Genomic DNA, 12,366 nt, shown 5'->3' with positions numbered 1-12,366 from the left:
TATAGATGTTATCAATTTTATTTGTACACACCTGTGCTCGTGCACACGCACAAAAACACACACACTTTATTATATAGAAATATGTTTTGATCCTATCAACATGATGAGATAAACTCATGTTAAAAGATATGAATGATGCTGAGGCCTACAGCTGCTACAGTATTATTGTGCATTTATAAACAATTAAAAACGGTGTAATATTTCGTATTATACTCTTGCTTGCAATGTGAAGGAATATAAGCAAATGGTTTCAGTAATATTAAATAAATTACCTAGTCCAGTAGGACAGAACTTCCAAAATGAAGGAAAGCCTTGAGTAAAATGAGGGATACAAAGTATATTGAAAGCAGGTGCTTACACACAGGTGTGGTTCCTGAGTTAATTACGCAATTAACATCCCATCATGCTTAGGGTCATGTATAAAAATGTCCAGTTGCCTATTATTTTGGCTACCATGGCTAGAAGAGACCTCAGTGACTTTGAAGAAGGGGTCTCAAAGGAGCATAGCAGGATTAACGTGTGTGTGTCAGTCACCAGAGCTCAACCCAATTTATGGGAGATTCTGGAGCAGCACCCGAGACCACCACCATCAACAAAACACAAACTTACGGAATTTATTGTTGAATAATGGTGTAGCATGCCTCCAATAGAGTTCCAAACACTTGTATAATCTATGTCAAGGCACATTGAATCTGTTCTGGCCGCCCGTGTTGGCCCATCGCCCTAATAAGACACTATGTTGGTGTGGTGAGGAAATTAGGTCGGTGGTTTCTAGTGTTTACACCTGCAGCCCAATTTGGAATTTTTTTCCACTAATTGCTCTTCTGAACAATCACTTCAGATCTTTTTCAGAGGTGATCTGATTGGTCAGAAGACCAATTAGTGAAAAAGATCAGAATTGGGCTGTGGTTAGATGACAGGGGATATGACATTGGTTGATCGCTGGCAACATTTGTGTACTGGACTTGAAGTAGAAGGAAACACGTTTATAATTATTTTCAAGTACAGTATAGGCAAACCATTATTTGTTTACAATTAAAAACATGTTTTTATAAATGTAACCTTTATTTAACTAGGCAAGTCAGTTAAGAACAAATTCTTATTTACAATGACAGAATACCCCGACCAAACCCGGACGACGCTGTGCCAATTGTGCACCGCCCTATGGGACTCCCAGTCACGGCCGGATGTGATGCAGCCTAGATTCGAACCAGGTACTGCAGTGACGCCTCTTGCACTGAGATACAATGCCTTAGACCGCTGCGCCACTCATGTTGCTCTTGCTGCGGGCGATTCCCTGATCCACCTCTACGCAGACGACACCATTCTATATACTTCCGGCCCGTCCTTGGACACTGTGCTATCTAACCTCCAAACGAGCTTCAATGCCATACAGCACTCCTTCTGTGGCCTCCAACTGCTCTTAAACGCTAGTAAAACCAAATGCATGCTTTTCAACCGTTCGCTGCCTGCACCCGGTCCGACCTTGAATATGTGGACATCTATAAGTACCTAGGTGTCTGGCTAGACTGTAAACTCTCCTTCCAGACTCATATCAAACATCTCCAATCGAAAATCAAATCAAGAGTCGGCTTTCTATTCCACAACAAAGCCTCCTTCACTCACACCGCCAAACTTACCCTAGTAAAACTGACTATCCTACCGATCCTCGACTTCGGCGATGTCATCTACAAAATTGCTTCTAACACTCTACTCAGCAAACTGGATGCAGTTTATCACAGTGCCATCCGTTTTGTCACTAAAGCACCTTATACCACCCACCACTGCGACTTGTATGCTCTAGTCGGCTGGCCCTCGCTACATATTCGTCGCCAGACCCACTGGCTCCAGGTCATCTACAAGTCCATGCTAGGTAAAGCTCCGCCTTATCTCAGTTCACTGGTCACGATGGCAACACCCATCCGTAGCACGCGCTCCAGCAGGTGTATCTCACTGATCATCCCTAAAGCCAACACCTCATTTGGCCGCCTTTTGTTCCAGTTCTCTGCTGCCTGTGACTGGAACGAATTGCAAAAATCGCTGAAGTTGGAGACTTTTATCTCCCTCACTAACTTCAAACATCTGCTATCTGAGCAGCTAACCGATCGCTGCAGCTATCGGTACATATCCCACCCATTTTTACCTACCTCATCCCCATACTGTTTTTATTTATTTACTTTTCTGCTCTTTTGCACACCAATATCTCTACCTGTACATGACCATCTGATCATTTATCACTCCAGTGTTAATCTGCAAAATTGTAATTATTCGCCTACCTCCTCATGCCTTTTGCACACAATGTATATAGACTCCCCTTTTTTTCTACTGTGTTATTGACTTGTTAATTGTTTACTCCATGTGTAACTCTGTGTTGTCTGTTCACACTGCTATGCTTTATCTTGGCCAGGTCGCAGTTGCAATTGAGAACTTGTTCTCAACCAGCCTACCTGGTTAAATAAAGGTGAAATAAAAAATAAAAATTCAATTGTGAATTTTAAAAATCCTGACAAATGAACCTTATCCACAGGCATTTTTTTAAATTATTGGATTCGAAAATTGAAAACGTTGCTGTAGTAAATGGCCTATCTCCTCCTGACTATAAACCCATAATAATTGGCCACAGAGCTAATGAAGCCTCCGGGTGGTGGCAGAGAAGGGAGAGAAGAGAGAAGATGGAGAGGGGCGCCCGGTCCCGCTGCGGGTTCTCGAACAAAAGCGGACCGAGACAGCTGCTCTCTCCCCAGTCCAGACCATTAAGAGGAGATCTGGAGCGGAGCGTGGGGTGGCGAGGTGCCAAACCCCTCCACTTCAAAGCCTCTGGACACGGCCTTTATTTAGGTTGTAGATATTTTACTGATGCCTAATTGCTGTAGCGAAAATCTTGTGCATAAAAATCACTCGTAATGGTATCATGTTGTTTACCTGGAGAATTTAGTGACATGACACATTTTGGTGCTGGTTTAGATAGACACAAATGCGCTATTGTGTATTGGTAATTTGCATGACAATGCGCTGTATACATACACAATACATGCAACGAGACCAGAAGGTTGAACACTTCTATCAGACGTAAACAAATAGACAATTGTGCATAAAAGAATAGTGCACACACCCACAACGAAATTTGGCTGATATAAGTCCATTTCTAGACATAACATAGGCTGTTTTTACATTGGCAGCCCAATTCTGATCGTTTTACACTCGTACGTCTTTTGGCCAACCAGATCAGCTCTTTTGCCAATAATGGTGCAAAAGATCAGAATTGGGCTGCCTCTGTAAACTCAACCATAATAACCCAAATGTTCTTGAAAATACGCTTGTAGTTATTTTGTTAACTGTAAGGTATGAGCAAATACAAACATGCATGAACTCTAAAGATGAACATTTAAAACTAGGGTCTATTTAGTATTTTTTTTTCTGGTACTTATTTCTTATGTGCGTTTTAAGGGAATGGGGCATCTGAGAGTGCAGTTGCACCCAAACCAGAAGTCACCAAAGAAGTGAAAGAACAAATGAGGGGCAGGCTAACACCTGTCGCTTTCTTTGGGGAAGGGCCTTTAATTCCCAGTCTGATTCAGTTTAGGCCAAGGGGCCTCCGCCAGCAGCTGCCAACTGAAGGCATCGCGTTACATCGGAGAACCCGCACTGGGAAAATCTTCTGAGCCTTGCACAGGGACATACGGAAAATGGTACTGGGTAGGGCAAGAAAATAAAGATAGAAACATGACCGAGTCTTGAGATAATCAGCAGATTGTCAGGATTTGTAATGAAAAATATATTACAAATACTCGACGCCACAAATATGTAATTATTATAATTTTTTGACACATCTGCATAATATATCTCTGTGTTATGCCATAAACAGTCCTATTGGCCTACCTAGTGAAATACATTGGACACATTGGAGCTTTGATGACCCACTGAATGGGTATATAATTTGTGATAGCAGCCTGCACCCAATCTTATTTCCTTTCACAGAATGTAGCCTATAATGTGCAGTTATGGAGGACACAAACAGATGACAAGATGGAAGATGCCAATAGCTGTCTAATAAACATGTTATAAGTTACATACGTTGTTATTACCATGTAATGCACTTGTAGGCTACTTTTTTCTCTCCAAAATTGTCATTATTTCTTAAACAGTAGCCTAAGTGAATAGCCTACGGTTGATCAACAACAACAAAAAGCACTGTCGCCAGATACGCAAACCCAAAAGATTACTTGTGACCACTACTGATTCTCACCGCGCAGAAAGGGCTGGCGGAAGACAAAGGAGAGGGCTTTGATTGGCTCTCGCGGTGTGTGCTCTGTTGTCCCCTGGCTAGTGCAGACAAACCACACATTCATATGCAAATGAGTCCTTATAAATACCTACAACAGTTCTATAGTGCCAGCAGTACGTCTCGCGAAGATTGTACAATAATCATAGGGCGTCTCGCCTGTCGTGTATAAATTCTCTCTGACCGGTTCCGTTTGCCAGCTGCTCTCTTTCACGGATCGGGAAAATAGCAGTGGAATACAAACTGGGATCTCAGACTGACTGCACGGCTCGGGCTCAAAACCAACATGGCCCCCTCGGCTCTGCACATCAAGAACGGATTTGGCATGGATGAGGATGACTACTACGGGATTAATAAAGGGGATAGAAAGGTAAGGGGCATCTGTGGTTGTTGTGTCGCTGATCCCATTCTATAGAGTAGCCCACCCTAGTAATGCAGTTATTACATTGGTACAACGTACTAACTGGCCTATGTGTCATTGTTACAGGCTAGAAAACCTTTGGTGGAGAAGAAGAGGCGTGCTCGTATCAATGAGAGTTTGCAGGAGCTTCGGACCTTGCTCGCTGACACCGACGTGAGTTTGGCGCACCTACCCGGCTATAGACTCACCTGGCGCGGCTGCGCTTATTGGCTTGAGCGTAGCCTCTGCAATAATACCGGTCATACAATAGAAGCGAATTAAATCTAATATTTTTCACTTCGTCTCCCCTCGGCTTCAGTCAAAGGTGGAGAATGCAGAGGTTCTGGAGATGACGGTGAAAAAAGTGGAGCACATTCTCAAGGATCGTCCCCAAGGTAAGCAGTGAGCAATGAATGGTACAGACCATTGACCCTTTCCTCCACTCATCAAAGTGCATTTAGGCCCATATCAGGTGTGGCTTAACATATAACGCCCACTGTGGGAGTGCAATTGAATTTCAGTAGGTCTAATTTAATTTCTTCCTCAGAGACTGACATCATGAACCGGGAGGCCAGCGAGAGGTTTGCAGCAGGCTACATCCAGTGCATGCATGAGGTCCATATGTTTGTGTCCAACTGTCCCGGGATAGACGCGACGGTGGCGGCCGAGCTACTGAACCACCTGCTGGAGTGTATGCCCTTGAACGAGGACCACTTCCAGGACATGGTTATGGATATAATATCGGACACTTCCAGCAACAACGGCAGCACTTGGCCAGCCGGCGAGGCAGTGAGCGTGGCCCTAGCCTCACCCGGATGCAGAAGTATAGCCAGCGGCTCTTCCTCGGCCCTCTCCCCCGCCGTCTCCAACACCTCCAGTGAGGACCTGTGCTCTGACCTGTACGAGACAGACAGCGAGCACAACCAGCGCGCTACCGACGCACTGGAGAACCAAGAAGCCCAGAACATGCCCACCATCACCTACTCCAAATCAATGTGGAGGCCCTGGTAGTGGCCCGTACTGGTCAACTGTCTGCCTTTGGGATTTAATAGAATAGTTTGGAGTCTACCTGGCCCCAGGCTGTGACATCGTCTGTTACCTGGAAAGCGCATATCGCCGGAAATTCACTTTCTGCTATTACGCAATTGAGAACTGCTCATATTTGTTTTTGTAAATATCTCATTATGTATAGAGGATTTGCATAATAAAAAGCTCTTTTAGAGACCGAAATACTTCGGCAATGACTTAAATAGGCTATAAATCTTTTTTTTTCAGTGAAGAAAAAAGGCTATTGGGCGTGTAGCCTATAGTTTTTTCGCCATTTAACCTTCAAGAGAAACGCTTATATTTCCCCCCAACCACTTGACGCTGTAACAATGTGTAGAATGTTTTGTCCCAAAAAATGTCAATGTGATTAATAAAATAATTTAATGAAAATGACTATCTTCGTGTATAAATTGTGCTCGTTTTTGTTTACACCATTTTACAGAACGACTCAAAGTAAACCAGTTAAAAGGAATTTCAGACTAGAATGACTTGACGTCTGTTTGCACAACATTTGAAACAATTGGTAGAGTACCTAATATCACATGGTAATTGAATCGCCCAATTGACAAATATTAAAGCAATTAAGAGGAACTGCAGCCTGAAACATAAACTAACAACACTTACAGGCCTCTTGCTAGTCAGGTTATTATCCAATTGCTAAAAACGCAGTGAAACAAAATGATAAGCCTATGAAAAGAGGCCAGTGCCACACTCCCATAATCAAAATCCTGTGTTCGAGGCATTTTATTCATTCATTATTTTTTAAAGCACATGGAAACAGTCCATAAATAATGCAGAAGTCAATATTGAAAGATACATTTGTGATAGGTCTGTCATTTAGAACATGTAATAAAACATGAGCGAGCGATTCCATAATCATGTCATTTCAGTCGAATAAATTATAAGGTCTGTGTCGCGTCCAGTTCAGCCACGTTCAATTTCTAAATCTCTCCCCCACAGGCGTCCTCTCCTAGAGTACAAAGGCGCGCTTCGCGTCCTGTGCGCACATGAAAGGTTCCGCTAGTGCAGTGGAAAGCAACGCCAATACCTGGTTAAAGTCGCACCTCTGATGTCCCTGCCACACCAGGTGTCACTGGTAACACGTCAGGTACAATGGTTGCCATATTCTACAGAGCAACGTTAGATCCTGTCCACGGTCGGTTGTATAAACCGGCACCACCACTACAGTTACTTGACATAATTTTAAAAGGCACATTGCTGTACGATTCTAATCACCATATACCCAAATCTTGACTTGAAATAACGTGTGCCCAAAGTAGCCTACAAAGTGCTGCGCGCTTCCATTTCCAATGCTTCCTATTGAATATTAACGCTAAACCATAATAATTGCGAGCAGCTTTCCAAAGCCATTAGCCCACTTGGCCCGTTGACCATGAAACCGCAATCGGGTTACCTGCGTATCAACTACGGATAGGAACATGACAGGCCTGCCTATGGGCTAGATAGACTAGGCTATCATGCATAGCTCACCGTGGAATATGAACACAAGTTCAACATCTTTTGCTAATCGATTTGCTTACACAGACAAGTTTCAATCACAAGTATAATAAACCGACTGGGCACTAATGAGTGCCACCAATAAAGAAGATAACAGCACTGGAAAAACCATTGATGGGTGGCTGGGTGATTTTGCAACAACGGGCACTTTTGGCATTTCTTACATAAAAGAAAAACGTTTACTGAAAAATACATTCATTACGGATGTTAATTTCTTGTCAAATCCACATTAATAGGTTTACAGACTGTTGTCAGCGTTTGATGAAGGAATGGCTGACAAGTCAGATTAGCGTTGAGCAGCCGCAGGGGGCTTGAAGCTGTTCTCACACCTGTGCCACGAATTTGACGAGGTGTGAACAGCGGGCATGGAAGCAGAGGAGGATACACTGATCAAAGCTTTGGATCGGCATGCTACCATTTGAGAGAATGGCGACAAAGTCGGGGAGTTGAAAGATACTGACACAGACACAGTAGCCTATATCTTTGGTTCACCTTTGCACCTGTCAAATGACATTTTTAAATAAGTGTGGGCCGAAAGAATGACAAAACAAAGAACTTAGGCTATAACAAAACTATTATATAGATAGTTTATTATAAGACCAATTCATAGACATTTGTAATGTATCATGAGCCATTTTCCCCATTAGTTTCCCAAAGCCCGTTGTTGCTTGGTAAACCCATAGTCCCAAATGTGCATAAAGCAATCTGTTGCATCAAAACAGGGACCCCGGGCCTGTTTCCCATCATTATCCTAATGGCGCACCATCACCATTCTTCCAAAATGACATATAACATGTCGACGACATTACAAAAATTGTTTTAGCGATCTGTGAATGACAAGGGCAAAATAACAATTGCACAGCATCCAAACGCATCAGCTGAGGGTTCGTGACGGTGAATTTGAATTCCGGGGTTAAAGGTTAGTGGCCGGTGTCAGTTGGCATGAGGATTTCAAACGTGAATGAGAGCATATGGCTTTGATACGGATCCCCTGGGACTCCCATTCCATCCTTGGATGCGTCTCTCCTATCAACTGTCTGACTCTGAAGAACAATCACTGATCTAACAACAGAACGCCTCAGCCTAACTCTTCATCCGCTCTGACAGTTTATTGTGCGCTTTCCCTGATATGTTTGATGTTTTCACACGCACAACACTTATAAACAGATAATCCTCCCATTGACTACACTGATTTGAGTCAGAGGAGCCGATCTGTCGATATTCTAAATTGCCTGCTGCTTTTGAACAATAGTCACACAATCTTACCATCTGAGTTTTGGCCTTCTTCATCAGGTTCCAGCCTTAAAATGTTATTATAGCCCACATTCAAGTAAAATATAGAGTGAAAACCCCATGGATCACCATCACAACAAAACAAACCCTTACCTGTCCAGATTAATTAACACTAGGTGGAAAGCGCCTACAAAATAGCAATGAACTGTGCTAAAATATCAGCTTCTCAAAGTAACAGTGAGACAAATATACACTAAGTGTCCAAAACATAAGAACACCTGCTCCTTCCATGACATAGACTGACCAGGTGAATCAAGGTGAACGCTATGATCCCTTATTGATGTCACCTGTTAAATCCAGTTCAATCAGTGTAGATAAAGGGGAGGAGACAGGTTGAAGAAGGATTTTTAAGCCTCAAGTGTGTGTGCCATTCAGAGGATGAATGGGAAAGACTAAATATTTAAGTACCTTTTAAAGGGGTATGGTAGTTTTAATTTGTTTATTTATTTAACTACGCAAGTCAGTTAAGAACAAATTCTTATTTACAATGACGGCCTACCCTGGCCAAACTCTAACCAGGACAACGCTGGGCCAATTGTGCGCCGCCCTATGGGACTCCCGATCACGGCCGGTTGCCAGGCAGACTGATTTTTCCAGGCACAAAAAAAAACTATTCAATCTATTTTAGAATAAGCCTATAACAAAATATGGAGAAAGTAAAGGGGTCTGAATACTTCCTGAATGCACTGTATGTGTCTGAATTTCCCTGTTTTGTTCAAGTCTGACTGCCAGGGGCGGCCCTGGCCTTTTCTGACACGCAGACCATTTTTTCCTGTGAGTCCCTCTCCTCTTCCTCCATATCAGGAAAGTCCTCCTCAATAGGGGCTGAGGCCAAGTCTTCACAGTACAAACATCCTGATAAAATTCAAGGATGCGTATAGGTTAGTACAGTATTGACCCACATGACGACATAGGCACATCTGTGTGTGTGTGTACGTGTGCATGTGTGTTTGAGTGGGAGGTAAATTTGTTTGTGTGTGAGAGGTGTGTGTGAAGCCAGATGTTTGACATACCTTGACGTTGATGGCCTTGGGCAGAACCCCCATCCTCACCCAGGGCTGTTCCTTCACTAGCTCCCTCTGCTGGACAGAGGAGAAATGTGTCTGGCTCTTCTGCATCAGTCTCAGTCTCTGCTGGTCCTCCCTCAACACCTTCTGGATGTCCCTGTTCACACAGAGAGATAGCTCTGTTAGAAATGATTAACAACTGTGCTTCTCATCTACTTAGCTATTCTTCATAGTGTTAACAACATGGGTTTTTGAATTAGCTAATAGCCAATTACATCATTTTTTGTATTTTTAAAAATAATTTAGCAGACACTCTTATCTAGAGCGACCTACAGGAGCAATTAGGGTTAAGTGCCTTGCTCAAGGGCACATCACCAGAGTATTGTCGGCTCATGGATATTCAGGAAACTCTAAAGATAACGTGCACTAGTCTAGGTCAGTAGAAATAATTGTCTGTATAATTTGGAGTTATCCTGTTAGTATGGCTTGATAAGAACTGAGGTCTGATGACCAACATAGTGAAACATTGTTTTGTCACAAGCTACTAATAAAAAAGGAGGTAATTATAAGCAAAGAGCAAGTAAACATTCATTTAATTTCAGCCTTTGATAACATCTTCCAGCAAGATCAAATAAGAACAGTATTAAAATACCTATCAAAAACCATTTCATAAAGAAAAACATCCTCACAATGACCCCCTTCTGCTATTGGTTGGAGGTCCTGTCAATGACTCACCGTGAGGGCATCTGATAGGTCATCATGATGATCTCATCAGGGTTGGCCATGAGCAGCCAGAGGGGTTCCCGGAGGACGTACTCAATGAATTGTTCTCCCTCCCCCTCCCCCTGTCCTTGACTCTGGACTTGGCTCTGTCCAGCCTCGGACTCAGCCTCCACCCTCTTCATGGCCTTAGCCTTGACCTTCGGGTCATTCTCCAGACAGTCCACACTGCCAATGTACTTGCAAGTGTCACTGCGCCCTAAAGACAAGAGGAATATTTAAACGTGAGAGGTTGAGAGTTTGAGAGAGACACAGTGCTGCAGTTTGGTTGGGCAAGGTGAGGTATGGATGACTGCTGTGTTTGTACTGACCGTTCATGCTGCCAGAGGCACTGCTGGACATTCGTTCCCCTGCCGTTGAACCCGGAACCAGAGCTTGCAATATAAACGGCCAATGTACCATGGCTATTGGCTGTTTCCAGGCACGCCGCATGGCTGCCCTTAGCCGTGGTATATTGGCCATATACCACACCCCCTCGGGCCTTATTGCTTAAATTTATAACACATCCTCTCCTCTTCTACAACAGGTGTCTCGCCTGCTGTAGGGTCCTCCTCAGGCTGAGCTGCCAGACTCTTCTCTGCTGCTATACTGCTCCCTGGAGCCCCACTATGGGGTGCCATGCTGTCCTCTAGCTGCAGCAGGTTGAGCTACAGGGGAGAGCTGCAGCAACACTCAAACAGTGGGGGAGACGCAGCCAGCTCCCGGCCAGTGGAGGAAGGGATGGAGCAGTGGGACACTGCCCCCTCTCTGGTATCCATGGCTGGGGCTTTCGGTGGGGTAGGAATCCTGGGGGACAAACTGAGCCTGCAGTGGGAAGGAGGGCTGGCACGGGAAGGCCTGTTGGGTTGTGTAGGCCATCTGTCCTGGGAAAGGTGGGTGGGTTGGGGCTTGCAGGCTGGCTGGTCAAGAAAGAAGTAAGGTGCTGCGGCTATTTGACCAATCTGTCCTATCTGTTCTATTTGTCCCATTTGTCCCATCTGAGGGAATAGCACAAGGGGGATGACGATAGGGGGGTGACCAGGAGGGTGAAGATAGGGTCAGGGTATGGTGTAGCAGTGGGTGGAGCCTGGCTGCTCTGGCCCTCCCCAAAGCAAATGGAGACAGTGGGGTCAGGGCGAGTGATCTGGGCAGGGGTGGTAGGGGCAGCAGGGTAGCCTGACAGGGGTAGCCTGGCACCATGGCAGGGTAGGGCACAGAGAAGACCTGGAACTGGGAGACTTCAAATGGGGACCAGGGCGTCCGTTTCAGACCCTGCAGGGGATGGCGGTGGTTTACAGTGGAGTCAGGACACTTCACACGGGGCTTCTTGGATTTCTTGATGACTGCCCATCTTGGCTGTAGCGGGGGAGGCCCCGGTGCCTGCCCGTGCTCTGTTTAGCAACGTCCCCACTACCTGTGGCTTCTGAGGAGAGAAGACACACAACACAGTCAGTCAAGAATATCTATGAGATGGATCTTATCGTCTATCTCAGATGTTCCCAAAGCCAAATTTCCAAAATGCTGTCTGTTTGTAACTATGCATTTTGCGTACCCTGGGTGTTGGTCAGACCTCTCGGTCTGTGCCGGTATGTGGAGCAGTCTTTCTGGAAGTTTCTGGAGTTGCGGAGTTCCTTACAGCGGGTAAGAAAGGCTTCCTCCTCCTGGTGTGTGCACTGACAACACCTGCTTGGTCAGCCTCAGCCTTTTAAAGGCCTCCTTCTCCTGGGTGGGCGGGGATACCACACTGACTAGCAGCGGTGGAGGGGCGGGACTCTCAGCAATCTCTGGAGAGGTCAATCACAGGAAACAGCCAATTAGAATGAAACCTAACACAGTGTGTGTGTGTATGCTCACTAGATTCTGTCTGGCGTTTCTTGTCTCCTACATGGACGATGGTGCTGCTATAGCTACAATGGCTGGTGATTGACACCACGCTCTCAGCCTTGCTGGGCAGAGCCAGGGGCCCTCCCTCCCTCCCAACACTGGGGCGGCACCAGAGGAAAGCTTCTTAAGGGCCTTCATAGACAGGCCTGGATCTGAAGGACAAGAGGGTGAAGAAG

General features: G+C 44.9%; 1 protein-coding gene across 1 annotated transcript; it reads left to right on the top strand.

Annotated features, from left to right (window-relative positions):
* The first annotated feature begins 4,327 nt into the window (after window positions 1-4,327).
* LOC112265985 (transcription cofactor HES-6) lies at window positions 4,328-6,123 on the top strand. The gene is made up of 4 exons (XM_024443493.2): window positions 4,328-4,652; window positions 4,770-4,856; window positions 5,002-5,077; window positions 5,230-6,123. Exons 1-4 carry the CDS (start codon window positions 4,569-4,571, stop codon window positions 5,691-5,693), a joined length of 711 nt encoding a protein of 236 aa, XP_024299261.1. The 5' UTR covers window positions 4,328-4,568; the 3' UTR covers window positions 5,694-6,123.
* The last annotated feature ends 6,243 nt before the right edge of the window (window positions 6,124-12,366 follow it).

The sequence above is a fragment of the Oncorhynchus tshawytscha genome, linkage group LG13, assembly GCF_018296145.1.
Source record: "Oncorhynchus tshawytscha isolate Ot180627B linkage group LG13, Otsh_v2.0, whole genome shotgun sequence".
NCBI classification, from domain to species: domain Eukaryota; kingdom Metazoa; phylum Chordata; class Actinopteri; order Salmoniformes; family Salmonidae; genus Oncorhynchus; species Oncorhynchus tshawytscha.
The sequence above is the reverse complement of the archived record's forward strand: the minus strand, read 5'-3'. Positions and strand labels throughout refer to the sequence as shown.